This window comes from Tachyglossus aculeatus, chromosome 9, assembly GCF_015852505.1.
Source record: "Tachyglossus aculeatus isolate mTacAcu1 chromosome 9, mTacAcu1.pri, whole genome shotgun sequence".
NCBI classification, from domain to species: Eukaryota; Metazoa; Chordata; class Mammalia; order Monotremata; family Tachyglossidae; genus Tachyglossus; species Tachyglossus aculeatus.
Genome location: NC_052074.1, coordinates 53,737,569 through 53,764,004, shown reverse-complemented (window position 1 = coordinate 53,764,004; position 26,436 = coordinate 53,737,569). Strand labels below are relative to the sequence as shown.

Sequence of the window (26,436 nt, the reverse complement as noted above, 5' to 3'; positions counted from 1 at the left end):
GACAGAGGACTGATTCTACGACGAGCTCTCCAATCCCAATGGAAGCAAAGTGGGGGGTGGAGGGAACTATTTTCCTCGGGCCCAATTCAAATGGATGCTACAGCACACTGCAAACTCGTTCAGTTCATCGGTCAGTCAAACAGTACTCCACTTGAAACGAGCTGCATCATGCAGGTATAAGAGAAACAAAATAGAGGGGGAAAAACCCCCCATGTGATGAACTTCGTTTTGGAAGAACAGGACGACTTATGAAATAAGACACGTTAAGTCGCTAATTATTTTAAGCCACCTTACAACAATCAAGGAGAGGAGGTCCGGATCTCCCTTTGATTCAAACCTTCTTCCCTTGAAATTGAAAGAACTTTAAAGTCTCTACCATGAACACTACAAAACTGTACCACCGTATTGAATGCAACCAGAAATAGCTACATAACTTTTCCTGAACTGAATGGGTTTTAATAAAACCTAGCGTGAGAGACGCATACACCTGCGAAAATACTATTGCAATAAACAGTTATACTGGTTTCCAACAGATTGAACAAACTGGTTCAGATGTGGTTTAAACACAATAAGAATCACCTAGCTGCTGCAACACAAAAAGATAGGAAATGGAAGTTAAATACAGCACACGGCATTACACTGATTTTTTCTCATTTCAAGTTTATTAAAACTTTAGCAGTACAAATTATCCAGGTTGTAGATTATCAAAAGATCAAACTTAATGAAGTCCACATAAAAAAAAAAAACAAAAAACCAAAACAAAACCCCAAAACAATAAAGGGAATTTGGGGGCAAAAAGATGTTCTCCAGCAAGTCTCTAGAACTTAAAAAGAGACAGAAGGGACAGAAGTTCATACAACTCACTCATCCATTTTTGCCTTCATCTGTTCCAGGGCTTGATTCATGATCAGATTTTTTATCCTTAATATGGGCTTGGTCTCTCTCTTGACTCTTTGATTTTTGGTTGATTTCTTTTTCCACTGAGGATCTGGTCTTCTCTTTTTCCTTATTTTTGTACCCAGACGCTTTTGATTCTCTGTCCTTACTGTTTTGTATTTTTCTTGAACTAGGACTTTGATCTCTATCTGCCTTTTTCTCTTTATTGCTCTCAGGGCTGCTGTTGTCCCGGCTTTTTGAGCGCCTCTTTTTTTCATTTTCACTGTTGTCTTTTTTGTGTGAACTCCTGCTTTCGTAGCTTCGGTTTTTTTCCTTGCTTCGTCTTTGACTTTCTTCTCTCTCAGAGCTCCTCGAATCTCTCCTCCTCCTGCTTTCTTTACTTCTAGATTTTTCAGGTGTTCTTTTCCTCTCTCTACTTCTCGATCTTCCCCTTCTTCTGGAATCCCTGTCTCTGTTCCTGTAGTACTCTTTACTTCTACTACGGTCTCGTTCTTTGCTCCTAGACCTGCCTCTTCTTCCTCTGTCCCTACTTCTACTGCGTTCCCTCGTTCTGCTACTGGAGCTATGTTTTCCTTTATTTTGTTCACGTTCCCTACTCCTTGATTTTGCATGTCTGTCCCTGTCTTTATTTTTAGTATGATCATGTTCATTACTTTTAGATCCTGCCCGCTTAGACCTCTCTTTACTTCTACTCTTTTCTCGGTCCCTACCTCTAGAATCAGAATGCTTATCTTTCTCTTTCTCCTTTTCATGATCCCTTTCTTTGCTTCTTGACCTCATATGCTTTTCTTCATGTCTGAGATGCTTTGAATCTCTCTCTTTACTTCTGGATTTCTCTTTGCTTTTACTCCGACTTTTAGATTTGCCCCTTTTCTTAGTTTTACTTTTATTATACTTATCGTCTTTTTCTGAATTTCTCCTTGTTTCCCTGTCTTTGCTGTTGGATTTATGGTCTTTAGTCTTCTTTTCCTTTTCACTCCTTCTATTTGGGCTCTCAGAGGCATGTCTGTGATCAGACACTTTTCTTTCTTTTCCTCTCCCTGGACTCTTTTGATTTTCTTTTTTGTTTTCATTCATTTCACTCCTTGGAAGAGAAAAAAAAAATTGCTCTAAGTAAAAGGATTTAGAAAATGCAAGCAGTCTACCCGAAATTAAAACCCATACCACACTGTGAAGGGATCTTTCCGTGTCCATAATAACCACGACAGCCAGTTACTTTTTACTTTCAAAATGAAAAGTTGCCAAAACGCACCATTATTTAATTACAATTAAAAGTACTCTAAGTTCAACTGCAAGGGCCACTGTCACAGTCACTGGAAGGTCATTGGCTGAGCTGAAACTAAAATTTTAAATCTTACTTATCCCCTTTGATCCATCTTTCACCGCTTGACACCCTCATTCTTTGAGCTCTTTGCATCTCTTGCCTCCAGTGTGGAGGGGTTTCACTCCGCCTGAAACGATCCCTTGACCGGGATCTGGAAGGAGTTCGATAGCGCTTTGGGGAGAAAAGAGGACAATGGTTAGCTGCACTAAATACAACAATAATAATAATAATGGCATTTGTTAAGCGCTTACTATGTGCTGAGCACTGTTCTAAGCGCTGGGGAGGTTACAAGGTGATCAGGTTGTCCCACAGAGGGCTCACAGTCTTCACCCCCACTTTACAGATGAAGTAACAGGCACAGAGAAGTTAAGTGACTCGCCCAAAGTCACACAGCTGACAACTGGCAGTCAGGATTCGAACCCATGACCCTGGTTCTAACCAGCTTCTGGGACCTCGTTAACCAAAAGGGTGCTGCCCGGCCTTATATTTAGCAATGATCAATAGTGCAATACCCCATTTGCACCCAAGTCGAATCACTGTAAGGCTTTTTTTTTCACAGAAATCACCACCTTAGAACTACATGGCAAGCTTTTTCAGGGCAGCGGGGAATCATATCTTCTAACCAATGTACTTTCCCAAGCACTTAGTGTAGTGTTTTAAGCACAATAAGGACTCAATCAATACTATTGATGAGGATAAAAAGTTGGAAAGAGTCAGTCCAAATCCTTTCTCTCAGCTAATTTACTACAGGCACTTTTCTCAACAATACCTGAATCTAGTAGATGTCTTTTAAAATGGAATGGTATAAAATTATCCACACTCCATTTTTCTGCTCTGAACCTGCAGTTGCCCCTTGACTATCAGCTTTTGCCTCTGATGGTAATAGTCTACATGCAAAGTCACACCATCTCATTAAAAAGCCAAAATCAAAAAACAAGAAAACTTCAAATATGGTCTAGCTCATAGAGGGTTGAAATACCATGATGCTACAGAAGAGAGAAACAATCGGTCTCAAAACATTTCTTATGAAAGAGCTACTTACCCGTGGCCCTCTTCCTTTAATTTTCCTTCCAGACCTTGTTACTAAAAGCCTCCTCTGGTATGAAGACGTTTGGGAGTTAGACGGATTACTAGAAGTAGGGAGAAAGTTAAAAGACTCGTGATTATAAAAGGGAAGAAGGAATAAATTAAGAGTGCAGCTGCACTCAGGGTTTGAACTTCACAAACAGATAATGAGCAGGCTGGTACAAATGAAGACTAACCGCTAGAGTTAAATGCTCTTGATTGATTTCACTCAATAGTATAATCAGTAATAAAAATATTTCCATGTGCTTATTATGTGCTAAGCACTGAGGTAAATACAAGGTAATGAATCTGATAGAGTCTGGGCCCCAAATGGGCCTCATGATCTATTTTTGCTCCATTTTACAGAAGAGGAAACTGAGGACCAAAGAGGCTATATGTGTTTTGCCCAAGATCATGTAGTAGGTCACTTGCGGAGCTGGGACTTGAACCCAGTCTTCTGATTCCCAGTTCCATGCTCTCTCCCCTAGTCCACAATGCCTCCCCAGATAACACTGAAGAGTTCACCGCATGCTAGAAGCTGGAGAGAATTAAATTTGTAGCCAAGCCATATTCCATACGCTATGCTTGGAGTGCATAAAAGCCGCTGATAACTTTGAGAGCGATTGCCTGCAAAGGCTAAACTAATCATATGCATTTATTCTTTCCAATGGTATTTGTTAAGTGCTAACTATGTGCCAGGCACTCTTCTAAGCGCTGGGGTGGAGTCAAAGAAATTGGGTTGGGCACAGTCCCTGTCCCACATGGGGCTCACAGTCTTAATCCCCATTTTACAGATGGGGTAACTAAGGGACAGAATCGAAGTGACTTGCCCAAGGTTACACAGCAGACAAGTGGCAGAGCTGGGATTCAGAACCCAGGTCCTTCTGACTCTCAGGCCGCTTCTCTAACCACTAGGCCACACTGCTTCTCAAGTTCGTTGCAAACTTTTGTAATATAACTTGCTGGAGGTAGAAACAATGCCACATATTCTATTTTCATCAATTTGGTCTGTAAAATACACACTGACAGGCACAAAGACTCAAATTAATGCTTCCCTTACCAAGGCGTAGATCAGATAGTATAACATATTCCCACCCTGTTTAGGGTGGAGAATGGAAGTTTGAATTTCTCTATTTATCCCTGCTCTCTTATTAAAGAGATCTAGAAAGGTATCCTTTGTATGAACTCTTGACTATATTTGCCAAACACTCTTGGGGTAATACTAGTGGCTGAGAATGGCTGGATCAGCAGCAGGGGGCTTGGCAAAGCCATGATGGCAACACCTTGGCAAGGAAGCAGGGGATCGATGCTAGAGTGACAAGGTCTCAGGGATGACAGGGATGGAGAGAGGCTGGAAGCACAATAATTAATTGATTAATTGGGTCAATGCATATTCAACAAACACAATCTCCACTTCCTGCAGGTTTCAGGGACTCAAAAGAACTCCAAGCATTTCCAGTTATTTCTCTGTCTTCATAACATTCCTATGAAATAGGCTTCAAACCAATATTATCCCCATTTTATGTACAAACTGAAGGTTTGCCCAAGGTTCCAAGAAGAGGAGAAAGTAAAGCTAAATCTGAGATTTCCTGACTTTCTGTTGTTTTGACCCAGATCCTTAATTGTTTATGAATCCAAATTAAACTGGAAGAATTGAGAATGAAAGGGTAGGCTCTGCAGATTAACATCAAGTTGTAAGGCCCATCATCTTCAAGTTAATTTAACTACTGAGCCTCACATTACATCATGCTGGGTATGTGAACCACAGATTCATTTTGCTCCATTTGTCAAAAACTGAAACAAGGTTTTGCAATGGCTTCCTTGTACCCTTTTAAGCACTACTGTTTCATATTTGAGTTTCTAAATTAAAAAAGTGGATAACTGGCAATGTTTTCAATTAAAAAACAGTCCAGCTATTTAGTCACTACATTTATCTTAGAGAGGGCAATTTACCTTCTAAATTCTGTGATAAGTAAAAATGAATGCTGCTAACTAGTAAATCCTGGAAAACGCTTCAATTCTTCGGGTTAAAAAAATTGAAATTATCAGGAAATAAGACTCTTGAGTGCTCAATTGAGGAAAAAAATATAACAAATTCTATGCTGAGAGGCAGTATAAAAAGCACGATTGAGAGTCAAGTGACCGGGTTTCTATTCCCAGATCTACCACTGACCTGCTGTGTGACCTTGGACAAGTCCAAATCTACCTGGGCCTCAAGTTTCCTCATGTGTAAAACAGGAATAAAATACTTATTCTACTTCCCCCTTAGGCTACGAGCCCCATCTAGGAACGTGGAAGGTGTCCGGTCCTGATTATCTTGTATCTATCTCAGTGCTTAGCACAAAGAAAGTGCCTTAACACGTACCACACTGACGACAGTTATTATGGTGTTTATTAAAAACATGCTATGTGTCAAGTACTAGTCCAAGTTTGGATATTAAGTTAATCAGGTCAGATACAGTCCCCATCCCACATGGGGTCACAGTCTAAGTAGGAGGGAGAGCGGGTACTGAATCCCCATTATACAGTTGAGAAAACTGAGCTACAGAAAAAATTAAATGATTTGCCTGAGGTCACACAGGAGGCACATGGCAGAGTGAGAATTAGAGCCCAAGTCCTCTGACTCTCAGGGCCAGGGTTTTTCCATCAGGCCACGCTGCTACCTAATGATAGTGACTTATTATTAACTGCTCTCTCTCCTTCTTACAATATAGGCCCAAATGGCCAGGGAGTCCAATCTGATCATTTTGTAACATCTTCTCCACAACTTGGCTAATAACACTAAGTACTGTAATTAAAGTATACCCTAGAAACCTTCCTATTACCAGAACGACACATTCATATTTGCTACAGAGGCTACTTACCATTCCCTCTCTTTCTCGCGCTCTCTGTTTTTCTTTTCTTTCTCATCTACTTTGGGAGGACTTTTTCTCATCAGGAACCTGTTTTCAGGAATAGGAGGGATCTCCTCTGGACGGACAGTAGACTGTGGCTGTGCTTCAGGATTTTCATCTTCACTTTCACTAGATGAGCTTAATTAACAAAGAAGTAAAAGAACATAATTGTGGTGGGGGTTGAATGCATGCTAACCGTAATCTTCTAGCTTTGGGAGTTTATCACAATGCAGACCTAAATGAAGGGCTTGTCCTGCTTCTACTATCAATCACTTATAAATATTGAGTGCTTACTCTGTGCAGAGACCTGTACAAAGTGCTTGGGAGATTACAATATAAACAGAGTTTATAGAAATGCTCCCTGCCACAAAGAGCTTCCAGTCTAGTCCACTAGCCCATACTGCTCCCTGAAGCAGCTTGGACCTAAGACATGGGTGCCAGTTGCATCTAAATTAAAAATATAAATTGGAACAAATTTTCTCATAGGAACAATGTTAGAAATAGGGGATTAGTTCCTGAACCAAGACCTGATACCCTAGTTATACCACATTACTGGGAATCGTGCACTCAAATGCAGTAGAATAAGTTATATTATTGTATTTATATGGAGTCAGAAAGTTTCCATGATACGGTAGCTGACTGATTTCATCAAAAGATGGATATGTCTCCTCTCACTGGTGATTGTGCCTTACAATCAAGTTATCCTGATAACTCAGGTTACCCTTTTTCTCTCTGTCTCTGCCTTGCACTTCTATAAACCCTCAACCCCAACTCTCCCCAGCATCCCATTTTTCTGAGGTCCTCATAATCCCTGGATTATCTCCAAAGCTAGTTCCATAAATGAGGTTGGTGTAGTAATCAAAATGGATAGCTGAAACTGGGTGTAAACTTAAAAATGTTTTGAGAGCTGTTGGCATTAGCAAGGTAACAAGCTGGTCAGGCCGGACTCTCTCCTAAAGAGGTTAAACTAAGAGAGTTTTCCAATTTTCTTTTGCCTGGGAACAGCACTGCATGCCTGTTTCCTGTCCCTGCGATCCAACCAGAATGATCTGCATATGGTAAGGCATTTCTCTCTAACCAAGCTATACCAGGGCTAAAAATGAAGCTGAGTTTAGGTTAATCACGTATCCCGTGTGTGATTTTTAGTCTAAACCCAGTTTCTCAGGTCTTCGAGCATTGCTCTCAGGCAACACATGGCCTAGCCACGGGGCCTTGTAAACAGACCTCTAGTACGGCTGATGGTCTGAAACCTTCAAGAGCTGGAAAGTCTAATTTCTATACAGAGCTTTTAGTTGGATCCTGGATGGAGGTCCTAATTCCCATATTCCTTTGGTGGCCATAATAATAACAACAACAACAATAATAATAATTGCAGAGAAGCAGCGTGGCTCAGTGGAACGAGCCCGGGCTTTGAAGTCAGAGGTCATGGGTTCAAATCCCGGCCCCGCCACTTAGCTGTGTGACTTTGGGCAAGTTACTTTACTTCTCTGTGCCTCAGTTCCCTCACCTGTAAAATGGGGATTAAGTCTGTGAGCCCCACGTGGGACAACCTAATCACTTAATCACTAATCACTTTGTAATCTCCCCAGCGCTTAGAACAGTGCTTTGCACATAGTAAGCGCTTAATAAATGCCATCATTATTATTATTATTATTATTGTTAAGTGCTTACTATGTGTTAGGTACTATACCTGGCATTAAGGTAGATAGGAGCATATTGGGTTGGACATAGTTCCTGTCCCACATGGGGCTCACAGTCTTAATTCCCATTTTATTGGAGAGGTAACTGAGGCACAGAAAAGTCAAGTGACTTGTCCAAGGTCACACACCAGACAAGTGGCAGAGCGGGGATTAGAACCCAGATCCTTCTGAATCCTAGGCCCGTGCCCTATCCACTAAACCATACTGCTTCTCCTTAAGTACAGATTAGCTGTTACTGGTCCTGGTTTTTGATTAGACAGCAGCACGGCCTCAAATTTGATCTCAAAGGGGAGAAACCTCTGTGGATTCCAACAGTTTGTCATCTTGAAACGTCTTAAATCAAGGACTGCTTGTAGGGTGGTCGCTCCCCATGGACCACGATGTACTTAATCTACTCTATCAGCATCGTAGTGGAAATCTGCTAGAGAGGGGGGAGAGAAAAAAACCCCACTGTAAAATAAAAACTCCTGCCACCTGAATCCTGTAAACCCCAATATGTTTCAAGTCAAGACAAACTGTATACAGGGTACAAGACAACATAGTTTACACTAACTTCAAAGGATTTGGCTTGTAGAACCTATAACATGTCAAAATGAGTTTAGAGTGAAATTTAACCAGAGTTTGAACTCTGAGAACAGATATTGTAATTAATGATTTTTGTAAAATTTATACCACCACCACCACCGCACAGAAAAGGTCATTACTGAATCCCAATGTACTTAGACTCTCAATCGAACTGTGTCTTATCCTGGGGCAATCTAGGTATATTTTTGAATAGAAAGGAAATGGTGGCATTCTTCTAGGGCCAGTCACAACTGTATGTTAGTTTTCTATGAAAAAATGGATTTGCATAATATAATTGTCTTATCTTGTCATTTATCACATAGTAAATGCTTAATAAATGCCATTACTACTAGAACATGTATCTAACTCTACTGTACTTTCCTAAGCACTTAGTAAAGAGCTTCGGCACACATTAAGTGCTCAATAAATACTACTGATTGAATCGATAAGCAAAAAGATTCACCTTCTCTTGTTTTTCTTTCTCTTCTTTTTTTCTTTCTTATGCTTTCTGGAATTTTTCTTGTGTTTCTTTTTTCGTTTTTTTGACTTCTCTTCCGAAGCACTCTCTGAATCAGAAGAGGAGTCAGAGGAAGAATCTGAATCACTTGAGCTTTCTGAATCACTGGATGAGGAAGACGATTTATGCCTTTTTTTCTCTTCTTTCTTGACTGGGGAAAGAAATGACTGTTAATAATTTTGACAGAATTCCCATAAAATTATAAATATTCTATTGACACAAAATTCTACATAATTCCCCCATATTGCATTTTCATTACTTGTTTTGGATAAGATACTATCAGAAATTATGAACCACTCTTCCCAAAATCTGTATCTGTGTCATGTCAAGAGCAATGATTGTTTGCATGAAGGTCAGAGCATGCGTACCAAAATGCAAGTTATCCTAAATACGGGATTCTTCAAGAAAGTAATTCCCTCATTATCAGAGAACTGCATTACTTTTCCTTAAATTTCTTCCACTTCTCCCATTGTTTCTAGAAGCAGGTGAGATATTAGAACTGATTTTTTTTTTTACATCGGGGTACTTTACGCTGAAATTGAATGATTTGCCTTAGGTCAAACAGCATATAACTGTTTATAATGAAAGTAGGGACTCAGATCTCCTAATTCAATCAATCAATCAATCAATCAATCGTATTTATTGAGCGCTTACTATGTGCAGAGCACTGTACTAATTCCCAGTCAGTGCTCTAATTTTATATCGTAGAAATTCATAAAGTAACATTCGGGCTTTTGTAAGCCAAGATACTTGCAAACTACCTCTGAGAAAGAAGTTAATGGAGGATGAATTTGTAATTGCTGTCTACATCTTGCATGCTGCTATTTCTTACCTCTTACCTTACCTTGCTGATTCCCTACTACAACCCAGATGGCACAGTTCACTTCCATAATGCCAACTTAGTCACTGTACCTCTCTCTCTCTCTCACATCTATCCCGTGGCCAATCCCTTGCCCACATCCTCCCTCTGACCTGGAATTCCCTCCCCACCTCCATATGATAGACCACCACTCTTCCCATCTTCAAAGCCTTATTAAAATGACATCTCCTCCAAGAGGCCTTCCGCAATTAAGCCCTCTTTTCCCCTACTTCCTCTCCCTTCTGCATCACCTATGCACTTAGGTCTGTACCTTTTAAGCCCTTGATATTCACCCCATCCTAACCCCAACATCATTTGTGTACAAATCCATAATTTATATTAATGTCTGTCTCCCCCTCTAGACTCTAAGCGCCTTGCGGTCGGGAAACATGTCCACGAACTGTACTCTCCCAAGCGCTTAGTACAATGCTCTGTACACAGTAAGTGCTCAATAAATACCACTCACTGATTGATCATTTGTTCTTCCATATGGTCCTGGATTAAAATTTGTCTCCTGCGGGATGAGAGGAGGGAAATCCCAGGACCAGAGAGGGTGCGAAAGGCAGCAGCAGCCACGTTCTGGCATAACCCACAAAAGCCTCCTCTGGTTAATGGAGAACTCTACAGGGATCTGACTGCGGCCGTTGAAGCTGGTTAGAGGACCAGTACCAGTAGCAACTCATCGATGTTCCTTAAAGGCAAGGTTTTCCTTGTCAAAGAAATGTATTATCATCAACAGGGATACATACCACCCCCTCCGCCCCCCCAAAAAGGATGCTATTTATTTTAAACTGATAAACAGCCAAAGTTGAGGCCGCCTAGAACTTCCCATTCAAATAAACTACCAAGATAATGAGTAACTGTATGGGTGGAAATATGGCACACTGGATCTCAAAAATGATCTAGCTGAAGCATCACCCCATACTAATCGTGTGCAAGTCAGCGGACGTCGTACAGGGTGCCATCTCTGTTCTTTCTTCCAAAGGGATATCAGAGGCCTGACAGAGTATTGGCTCCCCTTGCTTGGCTTGTGCTTGTTCTCGATTCTGCCCACGGAGAGCAGTGGAGGATTTCTTCTACAGAATAGGACTTCTCCCTCCTACACTTTTCCTATCCTTGGGGATAAATATGCTCAATAAAGATGACTGACTGAGTTAATGAATAGTAATTTGGATGGCCCACAATAGACAGCTTTCTAATTTTTACCAAAACCTAACTTCTAAATGACCAGCCTGGTGACACTGGACACATTCAAGTTGCTATTCTAGGTCTTGACAGATTAGAAAGGGGAGGTTCCTATTAGATATTCCTGAATATTATTTGATAAATAAGATTTACTTACATAATCCAAACTGTAGAACGAAAAATAGGAAACGTATTAATTTGGTAACGAACTGGTACTTCCTGGGTACCGGTACAGTCCGAAAAGAGGAATTACAAGACAACCCAACAGGACTCAAGGCAGGTAAACCCAGTTTTTAAAGCTCAATCACAACCTTAGGCTGAGTTGACAAGCAAACAGACAAGCACACATATGTGTGTGAACCATCCAGAAGCTCATCTTGCCTGTCCCCTTGTGTACCCCTGCTTGTGGGCAGGAATAGTTTCTCCCATCACACTCTACCAAACTGCTTGGATTAGCAGTGTGGCCTAGCGGATTGAATACGGACTTGGGAGTCAGAAGTATCTGGGTTCTAATCCTGGCTCAACCAAGTGCCTGCTGTATGGACCTTGGGCAAGTCGCTTCGTTACCACAGTTTCCTCAGATGTAAAATGGGGATTGAAACTCTGAGTCCTGTGTGGAACACAGATTGTGTACAAGCAGATTATCATGTATCTACCCCAGCACTTAGCACAGTGCCTGGCACAGAATAAGCGCTGAACAAATACTATTATTATTACCAAGCACCCTGCATATCATATGCACTCTTAAAATACTATAAATTGACTGATTCTCATCTGTTTATTTTAGAGTGAGTGAAGCTTAGTAATAATAATTATGGTATTTGTTAAGCACTTACTATGTGCCCAGCATTGTACTAAGCACTGGGGTAGATACAAGGTAATCGGGTTGCCCTGTGTGGGACTCACACTCTTAATCCCCATTTGACAGATGAATAACCTGAGGCACCGAAAAGTGACGTGGCTTGCCCAAGATCAAAAAGCAGACAAGGGGCGGAACTGGGATTAGAATCCAGGGTTCAAGTGACACAAAGCCCCCAAAGAATCACTCTTGCCCTGTGTGGGACTCACACTCTTAATCCCCATTTGACAGATGAGGAACCTGAGGCACAGAAAAGTGACGTGGCTTGCCCAAGATCAAAAAGCAGACAAGTGGCGGAGCCGGGATTAGAATCCAGGGTTCAAGTGACACAAAGCCCCCAAAGAATCACTCCTTCCTCTATAAAGGAGTCACCCAGAGAAAAGGATTGAGGAGCAGTCCTAATGTTGGGAGAGGGTGAGGGGTGTAATGGGGAGAGATAAGTGGGCCATAATTTAAAGAGAAAAAGTGAGCAACAGGGATCAATCATAGTCTCTCCTGCTTCCACTGGACATTTCAAGGATCCTCCTATGACTGAACAATAATAATAAAAATAATAATAATAGTATACATTGATTGCTTACTATTTGGGGTATATACAGGATAATCAGACCAGACAGTCCCTGTCCCACAGGGGGCTCACAATCTATGGGGGCGGAAGAATAAGTATTAAATTTCTGTTTTACAGATGAGGAAATTGAGACGCAGCAAGGTTAAGTGACTTGTCCCAGGTCACAGAGCAGGCAGGTGGCAGAGCCAAGATTAGAACACAGTTCTCCTGATTCTCCTGACTCCCAATCCTGAGACTCTTTCCACTAAGCAACATTTCTTCCCTGAAGGGAGAGCTAAAGTATCGAAAGGAAAAAGCTCTAGCAGATCCGTTTAACCACACGCCCACTCTGTTCTCATACGTGGATTCCCACCGTAGTTTAACGTAGACTCAGTTCACATCAGTTTTTAGTGGTGCGGGGACGGGGGAGCGTATCAAGAATATGGCTCAGCAGTTCTTCAACTTTCAAGGCAAACGAGTGCAAAAAAGAGAGTTATATCCAATTTATATCCACTGTCTACATGGCACTGCTGAAAACTTGACAGCGCACCGATCAAGAGACTCATTAGGAAAACAAATACTCTGATTTTCTGGCATGCTCAACTTAGCCAAACTAAGTTGTAATAGCAGAGCACACATAAAAATCATCACCTCACATCTGCTTCACTTGTATTCATTCCATTTTGTACTTCAGCTTTCTCTGGCCTTCAAACCTATACAGAAATCCATTTAAAAGTGCCCGCTAACAGTAAACCTCCAAGATCCCTGGTCTACAACAGACAAAATGTGGTTTTGAGTATGATCAGCAGGAAGGCTGAGTTTCTGGAACTAAGTGATATTAGATCCCCGCCCCACAGCACTTATGCATATATGTACATATTGACTATTCTATTTATTTTATTAATGATGTAGATATAACTATAATTCTAATAATTTATATTGATGCTATTGATACCTGTTGACTTGTTTTGGTGTCTGTCTGCTCCCTTCTAGACTATGAGCGCATTGTTGGGTAGGGATTGTCCGTGGCTCAGTGGAAAGAGCACGGGCTTTGGAGTCAGAGGTCATGGGTTCGAATCCCAGCTCCGCCACATGTCTGCTGTGTGACCTTGGGCAAGTCACTTAACTTCTCTGAGCCTCAGTTACCTCATCTGTAAAATGGGGATTAAGACTGTGAACCCCACATGGGACAACCTGATCACTTTGCATCCCCCCCCAGCGCTTAGAACAGTGCTTTGCACATAGTAAGCGCTTAACAAATGCCAACATTATTATTATTATTGTCTCTGTTGCTGAATTGTACTTTCCAAGCACTTAGTACAGTACTCTGTACACAGTAAGTGCTCAGTAAATCCGACTGAATAGTAATAATAATAATGATGGCATTTATTAAGCGCTTACTATGTGCAAAGCACTGTTCTAAGCGACGGGGGGGGGTTACAAGGCAATCAGGTTGTCCCACGGGGGGCTCACAGTCTTCATCCCCATTTTACAGATGAGGTCATTGAGGCCCAGAGAAGTTAAGTGGCTTGCCCAAAATCACAGAGCTGACAATTGGTGGAGCCGGCATTTGAACCCATGACCTCTGACTCCAAAGCCCGTGCTTTTTCCACTGAGCCATGCTGCTCCTCTATGAATGAAATGAATGAATGAATGAATTTAAGCGCTAATAACCAGGTCATCAGGGTACTCATTTCCTCTACTCTAGGGAAAAAAATTTCATGCCTAGCCTGCTCAATCGTTCATATGTCCATCATTGTTAGAGAAGCAGCGTGGCTCAGTGGGAAGAGCAGAGGCTTTGGAGTCAGAGGTCATGGGTTCGAATCCCGACTCCGCCAACTGTCAGCTGTGTGACTTTGGGCAAGTCACTTAACTTCTCTGTGTCTCAATTTCCTCATCTGTAAAATGGGGATTAAGACTGTGAGCCCCCCATGGGACAACCTGATCACCTTGCAACCTCCCCGGCGCTGAGAACAGTGCTTTGCACATAGTAAGCGCTTAATAAATGCCATCATTATCATTATTGTTAGGCTTACCAAAGGAGGCAGAACATGTGCTAATCTGTATGCTATTCAGGCAAAACTATCTTTTAACACTGCTAATATAGCACAAACAAAGAAGTTGGGTGTACTAGTATTATTTTGATAAATGGGAGTGAAGTTGGAAGGATTACATATATAATGAACAATGACATTAAAGGTGGCATTTGTTAAGGGATTACTACGTGCTAAGTACTGTACTAAGCACAGGATAAATTACAACATAACATCTCTGCCCCTCCTTGGATTCACAGTCTCTAATTGGAGGGAGAACAAATACTGAATCCCCACTTTATGGATGAGGAAACTAAGGCACAAGTAAATTAAGTGACTTGCCCAAGGTCACTTGCCAGGGAAGTGGCAGAGCTGGGATCAGAACCCAGGTTTTTGCTCCTTCCATGGTGCTTCTAACAGCTGGTTGAGAAGAGGAAAACAAGTAATAGGCAAAATGTAAGGCCTTCATGATCTTTGGGTAATTACTATCTGTAGAGTGAACTAAGATTTTTGAAATCTAAAGACAACTCATATCAAGTACAACTCACAACAGTGAAACTTTCCAGAGTTCATAGGGAAATAATTCATGTTAAATGAACTCTGGGGAAATAGGTGACAAAGGAGAACAAGGATAAGGATAACAGGAAATGTTTCAACCTATTCTCCCACCAACCTTTATGCTTAAGCTGCTGACAGTATCCAAGTGAAGTGCCTTCCCAAACCACCCTCTGGGGAAGTACTAGTTAATAAAAGTCAGAAGGCAAGAATCAGGAACGACAGGCAAAGAACTTGAATAACTCAGATTTTGGATAATGACTTCCTACATAAACCAAGAATTGACTGACAAAGTCAAATTGTATTTGACTGACAAATACTATTCCCCACCCATTGCAGAAAAAAAACCTGATTTCAGCAAACCACCACAACCCAATGGGGTCATGCAGCGTTTGGGGCGCATGGTCCCAGCCTTTATGCCTCCGTCAGTCTCTTCCAACTTTCCCTAAACTTCCCATTACAGCAGTCTGATGTCAGTCTTCCAAAGGCACAGAGGATGGGATAGGGCTAGTTGTATATATCTATAATAATTTGCAGCTGCTGGACAGGGGTTGGGAAGGAAAAACCAGTTAGATTTTATGTCTTTACTCTGGGATTGTCTTTGCCCCAGATTGTAAGCACCTTGTCTTTTATTTATGGTTTTTGTATATCCCCAACTGCTTGGTACAGGGCTAGGCGCAACACAGACATTTAACAGATATTAGCAACAAATGAATGATCAAGGGTCATTATGGGGAAAAGATAGCAGATGCCAATTTTAGTATTCATTTGGTCCTATACAATGTTAATGGGTCCAAGAGATGAAAAGGTAGTCAGAACCAAGATCAACTGAGGAACTACACAAAGTCCCTTCTCCCCAGATCCCTATTATTTTAACCAGGTACAAAGACCTCAGCTTTACACTTTCCTCATTGCAGGAAAGAATTCTCAAAACTTTCTTTCCCACTCATTTCCCATTTACACTCTTCCAAACGCCACAGGCCTCCAACTCGATGGTTTTCTACTCAGCTTTCAGAATTTATATGCTCCAAAATCCTTTCTACTGAAGGAAGATGTGAGTTTAACTCATCACAATACAAAATCTGGAATAAAAGTCACATGCGCTGCCCTAGGTCAGTGGGTACACATGGCTGCACACCCACATACCCAGAAATCTAAGAAAGCAGGGGGGGAAGAAAGGAGTAGAGTGTTCCCGTACGACTCATTCTACAACTGAGAAGCACAGAGGAAGTGACAGGAAACAGGTGCCCAGTTCAGGTTTGGAAAGTGGGGTTTTTTCATTTGTTTTTGTTTTTTAAATCTCGCTATGCATCCTTAGGAATGCCCCTTCACCTGGGTGGTGAAAGAAAAAAAATGGCACCCTGAAAATTCCAGGATTATACTTGAGAGCTCTCGAAGTCACACTGGTGCATGCTACATAGTTTGGGAAGTATTACTTTAAGGCCTCTACCTGAGCCAATTTCTATGTTTCACCTCCCTTCAGTAAGAGGCCGCAATTTGAAAAGTAGCTATGGTCCACAGAACAAGCTCCATTTTCAGAAGGGTTCATCGTCGTCTACGCCACATCTGGTGCTCTGTTCGACTTGCCTCCTGTGGGCACTGATGTCCTCTCATTAATGTCCACGCCCCAGTCAGGCCCATCACTTTTCACCCACACAGGATATTTATTGCACCTTAGGTTTCTGCAGATCAGCATTAACTTCTGAGCACCCTGGTCTTTGCAGTTTCACTGGTTCATACTCTTCAGAGGCCAGCAGTTACTGGGTCGAAATAGCATCAGGGAGAACGACAGCAATACCCATCCTTTGATCCTCTTTTATTTTTTTATCTCTGCCTTTTGAAGGGCCTCAGAGGCTGAGCCTCAATACATGATCCTGATTCTATCAGTTATCACTCTTCCACTTCACTTGTGTTGGAAGGCCCCTCTCCGGCTCCTTGAGAGCAGTCTCCTGTTGTGGCACGCTGGAGAAGCCACAAAGAAGCAGTATCTTCAATCTCCCAACATCCTGAGGGGGGACGCCCCAAGAAGAGAGGCCCAGACTCACCAAGACAAGATACACGTAGGCCCAGTCAGTTTTCCTCTGAAGTCTTTTTGTTTTCTTTCAGGAAGAGTTTAAAAAAAAGAGAAGAGAAAAGATTGTTCGTGTTTTTTTTCTTGTTTTCAAGTGGGCTGCCACAGTTCTGAAACGGGGCTCTAAATAAAAGGATGCTGACATGACAATATAAAATTAAACCTTCAGGTTGTCTCTACACTGGGAGAGCCATGAGGAAAGGAAACACAAATTTGACATGGGATATTGCATGGCTGAGAGGGGGTGGTGTATTAACAAGGAAAAGTTATTCGGGCAAATACTGCGAATGGAAAAGGAGGGAGAGAGATAATATGTGCGTATATAAACACACATATATGTACATATGTACACAGTGGGTAGGGAATAATAATCATAGTATTTGTTAAGTGCTATGTGCCAAGTACTATTCTAAGCACTGACGTGCCAGAGCTACTTGGAGGACTGTCAGGTGAAAATCAGGGTGGAAACAGGCTTAGTTACACAAGGTGTGTTGGCACTAAGCGGGTCAGATACAACACAGTGGCAGAATTGGGGGAACATTCTTCGGATGGACAACAAATATCTGACTCGATTCAGTGTGATGTGGTGTCAGAAGAAATAGCCTACGCATGTATGTAGTGGACCCAAGATGGTTACCTCAATGGGAGTTTCCTTAATGTGGGGTTCTGCAAGAATGTAGCCCCCACGTTATAAGAGAACTGGGTATAGTTCCCACTTCCCAAGAAGCTGGTGTTGACCTGCTTACATCTAGGAGGTCCGGCAGAGTATGTCCCTGGAAGGGCCAGTATGGTTTCAATCTCATGGGGCTTCCCCAAACCGACCCTTCTAGGGGTTCTCTGGACAAGATATAACCCCGGCCCAAAACTTCTATAACTTTCCTACAGCTGAACTGTTCTCAAGACGACGGCTTTAACCCCCACAGAAATATTCTCCCGTGAAGCACGGTCCAAACTATTCCACCTCCTCCTTCAGGCTACGTATCTCAGACTGTGATGGCACGCATGGGTGGGAAAAGACTTCACTAATAGCTGCCTTCCAGGTCAGAAGTGATATTAATATCACCATTTCGGTACACCAAAGGCTCTTTACACCAAATCAGAAAATGAGCTACTCAGAAAAGATGTTGGAGATTTAAGATCTGAAATTTCTCACTTGAATTTTCAAGAGCCCTGCAATCCCAGTCAAGTGCATTTAAAAACACGGAAGAAACTACAGTCCTACAATTGCAAAGAAGTTAAAGTCATTAAAAGGACTAGTTAATGAAAAATAAACAGGGTAATAAATATTTTTTTAAAAATACTTGGAAGTTCCGGAAGAATAGGGCCCTTATCAAATAATGGGGAGAGTCAGGGGCAGGTAATGGAAGCAGCCCAATATGGGAATGCACAATCCCCCAGACTTTGTAATTTTATGCTGGTGAACAGGTCGCTCAGCATGTAGTCCAGTAAAGTAGGGCTCTGAGGGCCGTGCAGCCTGCAAGTGAAATGTGGTTCTTCATCACTGTGCAGCTCAGGCCCACGCACTTTATTATTTACTATTTCTCCAGAGCCAAAGTATGCCTGCCACAGCCCCCATATCCTGGATGGCCCTTGCTCGCTGCTCACTGCCCCAACAACGCCTGCTCTCTCCCACTTACTTCTAATTCTCCTTCTTGACTGGGAACACCTGCTCGCTGTTCAGGTTATTTTATTTTATTTTTTTTTTTAACATATGTCTCCGGCCAACTATGTTTTTGGCTTGCTGCTCGTTGGTTCTCGAGGGTTGGCCGTCTCTACACTCTGAACAGATAAACAGTCTCAGTCCTACAGTTCAACATCTGAAATCAACAATGTCTGAGTCGACCAGAATCCGGCAATAAGGATTTCTCCATAGAGTTTTTCCATTCCTTGAAATTAAGTACACTCAGTCCTGCCAGAACATATGTTTTCACAACCCGTTCTGGATAGATTGTGGTTGGGTTGTTAGGGAATTTGTTTGACAACATGGGCCTGTTCCTCTAGTCTATAAGCTCCTTGTAGGCAGGTACCATGGCTAGCTACCTCATATATTGTATTCTCTCAAGAGCTTAGTCCAATGCTCTGAAGAGAGAAAATACCACTAATTGATTGATTCAGCATCCCTAGATGTCAGAGGAAACTGCATTCATGTGTGCAGCACTGGAACAGATTGAATATTACAGTGCAAGTCTTGTTTAATGTTAAGTTTGCAAGAAGCTAACCCCCACATTATAGGAGAACAGGGTATCCTGTATTTAGAGACCCTTTCCCCAAGAAGCTTAAAATACTTATTTTTTTCTTCGGTGGTATCAAGCACTTACTATGTGTCAAACACTTTACTAGGCACTGGAGTAGATTCAATGCAATTATTCAGTAAGTGGTATTTACTGAGCATTTCCTCTCGATTGTAAGCCTGTTGAGGGCAGGGAATGTGTTTGTTCTATTATTATACTGTACTCTCCCAAGAGATTAGTACAGTGCTCTGCGCACTGTAAGTGCTCAATAAATACGATTGATTGGTTTACTTTGTTCTGAGCACTGTACTACGCACTTAGGAGAGAGTAATACAATAGAGGTGGTAAACACCTCCCTGCCATTTAATTAATCCTCTTTGCACCCTTGTAAATGAAGAAAGTATTAGCTCCCTCAGTTTTAGACAGATTACTTAATATTGTCCATCAGCACACATCATCTCTTAAATGAAGAATGGTTTAGAATTGGAAGCATTTTGAGAGGAGATTTCTTAAAAGACAGCAAGGACCTGGTCAGAGGTAGGAAAGAAAAATCCCAATCAACAGAAACAGAGAGGATTACTCAAGGGCAATGACACTGCTTCCCCTGCAAGACACCCTCAAGAATGAGTTTGAGTTTTCCTTAATGTCAAGCTTTGCAAGAGTACACCCTTGGCTTTAAAGGTGAACTGATGGTATCACCAAACGGCTTTCAATCGGGTACCCAACAGACCCAAAGATTGTCAGACATAAAGTGTTCTGGAACAGGACTCATTTCCTGGTCCTTAGAGTTGAATCAAACACCAAGATCATACAATAAGTTAGTAAAGTCTATAATACAACTGAAATTCCACATTCACCATCTCGACTCTTATTTCAGTGACCCCTATGCCTTTTGGGACATGGCTTTCCCACATTCCTTTTGACAATATTGACAATACTCTTCTGTCATCTGAGGTATGTTTTTCTAACACCAAACAATTCCACACAGGGTAGCCGTAATCCTGGGATTCCTGAGAACTCGCTGAAATATTACACAAATCAACACTCCTTCAGAAACCATGGTTAACTGTTAGTTTCTAAACTGACATAAAAAGAATTAGGAAAAGGTAATCATTCTTACCTACAGGAACAATGTTTTCTCAAATAAACATCAGATGCTGGCTACCCCCTAAAGATGAAGGAGAAAGAACCCTATTTCCTAAAGACTGCGGGATTGGGAGTCATTTTCCAATTATTCGAAAGGACGCAGAACTATCAGGCTATGACAATGGAAGGAAATTTCTAAAGCGGAAGGATGAAGTTAAAAGAAAAAAGCATCATAATGGTTAGAAAGTTGTATAGTAAGCAAAAGTAAGAATTGATGCCGCAGTTTTTAAAGAGCAGTAATATTATAAGGTGAAGCAATGAATATTATCATTGCTTACTGTATTTACCCTCAATTTTTAGAAATACATACATTTGTTCTCACCTTTGGATTTAGGAATTAACTCGCCACAACTAAGTATCCGTACTTCGGCGTATGGTTTGCTTGCGGCATCTGTTTTCTGATTTTCTATTTCTCGCACAACTTCTTGACCAGATATGACTTGTCCGAAAACAACATGGTGCCTGAGAGACAGAAATAAAGCAGAATGAATATGAGCTACTGTGATATTAAATTAAATGCTAAATTTCAGGAGTAGGCAAAAAATAAATGCAAAAATATTTACCCATCTAAGTGAGGTGTAGGTTTAGTTGTTCTTTTGTGGTCATCAGGAAGAATTAAAACGAAGTCCGAGAAAAAAAAAACAAAACAAAACAAAAGTTAGCACCTCTAAAATGGAAAAAAAAAAAGAACCAACCAACTGCAATTGGTAGCAAAATTGAAAAGAGAAATTCATTCATTCAATCATATTTATTGAGCACTTACTGTGTGCAGAGCACTGCATTAAGCGCTTGGGAAAGTACAATGCAACAAGGTACAAATAAAACTCACTATCATCAGGTGGCAAGAGTGCTTGCCAGGGTATTTCCGGAATTGGCAGTTGTAGCCCTAGCACCACTGAAATTGGCAGTTCTCAGCCCTGAGAGTAGTATTGCCCTTGATAATACAACTGCACTTGAATTCTGGCAACTTTTCATTACAAATTAAACATAGGAAGCAACATTAAAAATTATTAAAAGATACTCTGAATGTACATATAGTGATTGATCATTCCAATACCTCTTTTCTCATTTATTCCCCACAATGTCATCAAGCCTCATTCCTTATGTTTCCTCCACTATTTTCAAATTCATGTGTAATGTCAGTCACCAACCTAACATAAGGCATCATTATATCCCAACTTGAGAACACCAACAGCTTTCTTTCTGGTCCCTTCAGGCTCAATTTCTATCCTCTCTCGTCCATTTTAATGGCACCAGCAATGAATCCGCTTTCTGAAATGCTGATCCAATCACAAATCTTCCTTTCTCCCTCTTCAGAAGTCGGAATTGAACTTCAAACACCATCTCATTTTACTTCTGTTCCTGGCCATCAGGTTTCAAGGTTCTGCACCACCTGGCTCCATGACACCTGCTTAGATTCTTCTCCTACTACACCATTTGGGCCCTGCACTCAAACTCCAAGTCCAAGAGAAACAGCGTGTCAGTGAAAAGAGCATGGGCTTGGGAGTCAGAGGTTGTAGGTTCAAATTCTGTCTCTGCCACTTGTCAGTTGTGTGACTTTGGGCAAGTCACTTAACTTCTCTGTGCCTGAGTTGCCTTATCTGTAAAGTGGGGACTAAGACCGTGAGCCCCACGTGGGACAACCTGATAACCTTGTACCTACCCCAATGCTTAGAGCAGTGCTTGGCACATAGTAAGCGCTTATCAAAAACCATTATTATTATTATTGAGTCAGCATTCACACTATCCCCCACCCTGCACCCACCCCACCCCCAAACTACCCTCCCCACTCCAACATCAGTGCCTCCATTAAGGCACATTCCCACTATCCTTTTAAAACTACAAAAACCCACCCACCTGCTTCATAAAATTCTTGCCCACTGGTCTGGCTAAATCATCTTCCACAGCTCCCCCAGTACCTTTGATTATAACTCTTTCTAGTATTCCTACTCTTGCTACTTAGGAGGAAGACAAAAGATGGCGATTAAAAGCAAATGGAAGACAAGGGGTGGATAGCAAGGTAGAGGATATTGGACAGACGAGGGTAAGATGGAGAAGGAAATGGAAACTATACAGCGACTGGACACCTAACACAAAAATCCCATGAACTTATTCACAGATCTCAGGCAGTTCAACACTGAATACAGAAATTGACAAAATTGTGTCTGAGCAACCCTCTATGAATAAAAAAGTAAACGGACCTTAGACATTAAAAAGGTTAAGTAAAGGATCATTTTAGAAAACTCCACAGACATTTAGTCAAAACCGGAAAAGGTTACGCGAAGTAACAGTTACCTTTTACATCAGGGGCAAATTAGGATTATACATGTTCTTCCTTATTTCCTTCCTCCCCCCACTTTTTTTTTTTTTCCCTTTAGTTCAACCATAAAGCTTTGGGTACTTCAAGACTCTGAAGTCTTAGCTGGACAGCTCTGGATGGGTCAGTAGAAATCTCTGAAAATTAGAACAGGGCTGGTAGGAAACAAGGTTTGAGAGCCATGGGGAAGAACCAGTCAATCAATAGCATTTACTGAGTGCCTAATTAAGCGGAGTACTGCACTAAATGTTTGGGGGAAGTACAATAGAAGAAACAAGTAGAACTCACTATGCTTACAATTTAACTGGGAAGGCAGACAAAATATTGAAGCAGTGTGGCCCAGTGGAAGGGGCTTGGGCCTGGAAATCAAGGACTTGGATTCTGATTCCAGCTCTGCCGCTTGCCTGTCTGAACATGGGCAAGTCACTTACCTTCTCTATGCCTCAGTTTTCTCAACTGTAAAATGAGGATTCAAAACATGTTCTCCCTTCCAGTCAGACTATTAGTTCTCTATGGGACAGAGCGTGTGTCTGACTTAATTAACTTTTATCTATCCCAGAGCTTAAAACAGTGCTTGACATACAGTATGTGCTCAATAAACACCATAATTTTTTAAAAATCCACGTCCACAAGGAAGGAAACAACGTAACGATGGGCAAGTGAATGAGTACTTAAATAGTAGTGTATGTAATTGAAAGGAGTGATAAGGGTGGTTGTGGGTGCATAGCGTCAGGGTTGATATGCCCTGGTGAGAAGGAAAATTAAATCAGGGAAAGCCTGCCAAATGAGACATGTTTTCAAGGGTACTTTGAGTCTGGAAGTAATTACAGAACACAAGCATCAATGAGTGGTGCTGAGTTGGTGTTTAATTTGCCCCTGTCTATAAAGACTACTATCAGGCAATTTTACAGAGTAGAATTTTATTACTGTTTCCTACTTTTATGGGTTTTAATGATCAATTTTTCTCTTTTCTCTTTCTTTACATTCACTAATAATAACAATAATGATGGTATTTGTTAAGTGCTTACTATGTGCAAAGCACTGTTCTAAGCACTGGGGGGATACAAGGTGATCAGGTTGTCCCACGTGGGGCTCAGTCAATCCCCCTTTTACAGATGAGGTAACTGAGGCACAGAGAAGTTATGTGACTTGCCCAAAGTCACACAGCTGACAAATGGTGGAGCCAGGATTTGAACCCATGACCTCTGACTCCAAAGCCCAGGCTCCTTCCACTGAGCCACGCTGCTTCTCTACCACTAACACTGATCTGGGACTGTGTGACAAGAGGGAAATGTCCACTGCCAAAGGAAAAGCAGGAAACAGAGCGGGTGGCTAAAGATTCACAGGATGATTCTCAGTTTTGACTGGTAGCACAGAGTCCATCACACAGAGTTAGGTTTACTATTCTCTAAATTAACTGAAGCTCACCTGCCATATTCCACCTCAATCAGTGTTATGAGATCTTTCTGCAGTCTAACCCCAACCAGAAGAGCTTACTGTCACCTGCAAATTTAGAGACTTCACTGTATACTCCCTTTCAGATCATTTATGAATATACTAAAATTAGTCCTAAAACCAAATCCACGAGGGATCCCACACTTCTCCATCATGAAAAAAGTCTACATACCCTCATACCCTTACCATTGCCCCTGTTTTTGAGTCGGTTTCCTATCCATGACAGACCATTCCCTCCAATCCTATGACTAATGGGCTCGGTCTTTGGTGTGAAAATTTTTTTGAAAAATCAAGGTGTATTTATGATATATCCACCAGTTCCTCTCTAGCCACGTTTACTGACCTCTTCAATGCACTGCAGAAGATTAGTGAGGCAGAATTTCCCCTTTCAGAAGCTACGTCTTTTTTCAACAGGCCTTGTTTTCCTTGTTGCTCAATAATTGTACATTTAATTCTAGATTCTGTTCATTTGCCAGGTGTGAAAATGACTACCTGATATCACAAAGTGATCGATGTAGCCATGCAATTTGGAATGAGTTAACATTTTCAAGGCCTGAAAAAAAATACTCTGGGTTTAAAAATAAGTTCCTAGGTAATTATGGAAAAATTCTAGCCTAAATCACTGCTATTGAACCCTTTTTACTTAGATACTCTGTAATTAGCTTCCACACCACTACTCAACTGACAAATGTAAAAAGACCTAGTGAAAATTTTTACAGCACTAGTTTGTTTTTTTTTTTAAAAGGAACTAAAAAAAAATAGTTTGATGAGAACTTGGCCTAGTGAACAAGCCATAGGACTGGAAGTTAAAAGACCCAAGTTCTAGTCCCAGCTCTGCCACTGACCTTGGTCAAATTGCTCCATCCTTATTTGCAAAACAGCGATTAGATACCTGCTCTTCTTTTGAGTTCTGGGCTGGACAAGGATGGTGACAATCTGATTATCTTGTCATCTTACTACAGCACTTAGCACAGTGCATGGCACATGGTACGGATAAGAAAGATGTGACCTATCCCTATCCATAGATAATGATTACTGGAAAGAGAGATGTGGCTCTCTTGCAATTTTGACATATTCAGTTGTCCACTGACTTGAAGGAAACACCACTAATGGTGAAATTAACCTAGGAGTACCCGTTTGGGATGAAAAGGCAAGGGCCTTGTCTGGTCAAACTGTGAACACAAAAAGGCTGTTCTCTGTTTTGTTATGTTTTATGTGTGCAGCACCTGGTGGTGTTTTCTCTTTCGCCTCCTCGTCTCTCAACCCTTTTGACTGCAACTTCAACAAGCCTAAAGAGTTTTTCATGACTGATAGGTGTGCATCTGTAGGCACTCCCATTATCAAGTCTATTCCTCCCTGTGTTCAAATATAAATGGCAAGTTCTTAAGGTTACGCTCAGGGCCTACACCTCTACGTTTCTGCACGGGGCCTAACCCACTGCTATATACTCAGTAAGTGCTCTCAAATATTATGTGTTGATAAATCAAGGAGTACCGTTTTGGAAGTAGGAATTCCCCCATTGGAAAAACCACCCCTTTATTCAAATACATAGAGAAAATGATGTTTCATGAAAAAAACCCACCAAAAAACCCTCGTTTTTAGAACAGTTTTTCATGCCAACAACTGAATACGTCTTAGATCCTTGCGCCAGGGAAGGGCATACTCAATTTAATAAATCGAATAGATTACAGCTCTTGGGCCAACCGCCACATGGCACAGGCACAGTTCCAAGCCCATGCCTGACTTTGTGCCTGACTGTGCCAGCAGCCACCGACGGAGGAAAAGAGGCCGGCAGGAAATCTGTTCTAAGCTTCTGAACCCACATGTCTGTAATACTTACATGAAAAATTGAGAACCGTTAGTATCCTTTCCTCTGTTGGCCATTGAGAGCAGAAATTCTTTGTTGTGTTTAACAGCAAAACTCTCATCTAGAAAAGCCAGAATTTCAATTAAACCAAAACGAATTTACACAAATTTGATTCCTCCTAACTTCTGCTACATATCTTAGAACTCAGCTTGCCAAAGAAGCCCCCAAAAACCAAAACGTAAAAAACCCCAACACCCAACCCAAAATGACTACACTTATACATACTTATGTTGTCCTTGCCTTTTATATGGTTTTTAGCTTTCTTTACATGTACTTTGACAACTCTTCCCTCTTCCCTATTATTCTAAACCTCTTGGAAGGCAGGGATTTTAATTTCCATCCAAATATCT

At 41.4% G+C, this 26,436-nt stretch overlaps 1 protein-coding gene across 1 annotated transcript in view; it reads right to left on the bottom strand.

Annotated features, from left to right (window-relative positions):
* Positions 1-643: 643 nt before the first annotated feature.
* PPIG (peptidylprolyl isomerase G) overlaps positions 644-26,436 on the bottom strand; it is a 37,591-nt gene continuing 11,798 nt past the window's right edge. The window contains exons 6-13 of the mRNA XM_038750998.1: positions 26,060-26,147; positions 21,011-21,040; positions 20,770-20,909; positions 8,908-9,112; positions 6,151-6,318; positions 3,264-3,351; positions 2,256-2,392; positions 644-1,981 (exon numbers count right to left, since the gene is read on the bottom strand). Of these exons, the coding sequence (XP_038606926.1) occupies positions 865-1,981; positions 2,256-2,392; positions 3,264-3,351; positions 6,151-6,318; positions 8,908-9,112; positions 20,770-20,909; positions 21,011-21,040; positions 26,060-26,147 (1,973 nt within the window). The 3' untranslated portion in view covers positions 644-864. The remainder of the gene's footprint in view (positions 1,982-2,255; positions 2,393-3,263; positions 3,352-6,150; positions 6,319-8,907; positions 9,113-20,769; positions 20,910-21,010; positions 21,041-26,059; positions 26,148-26,436) is intronic.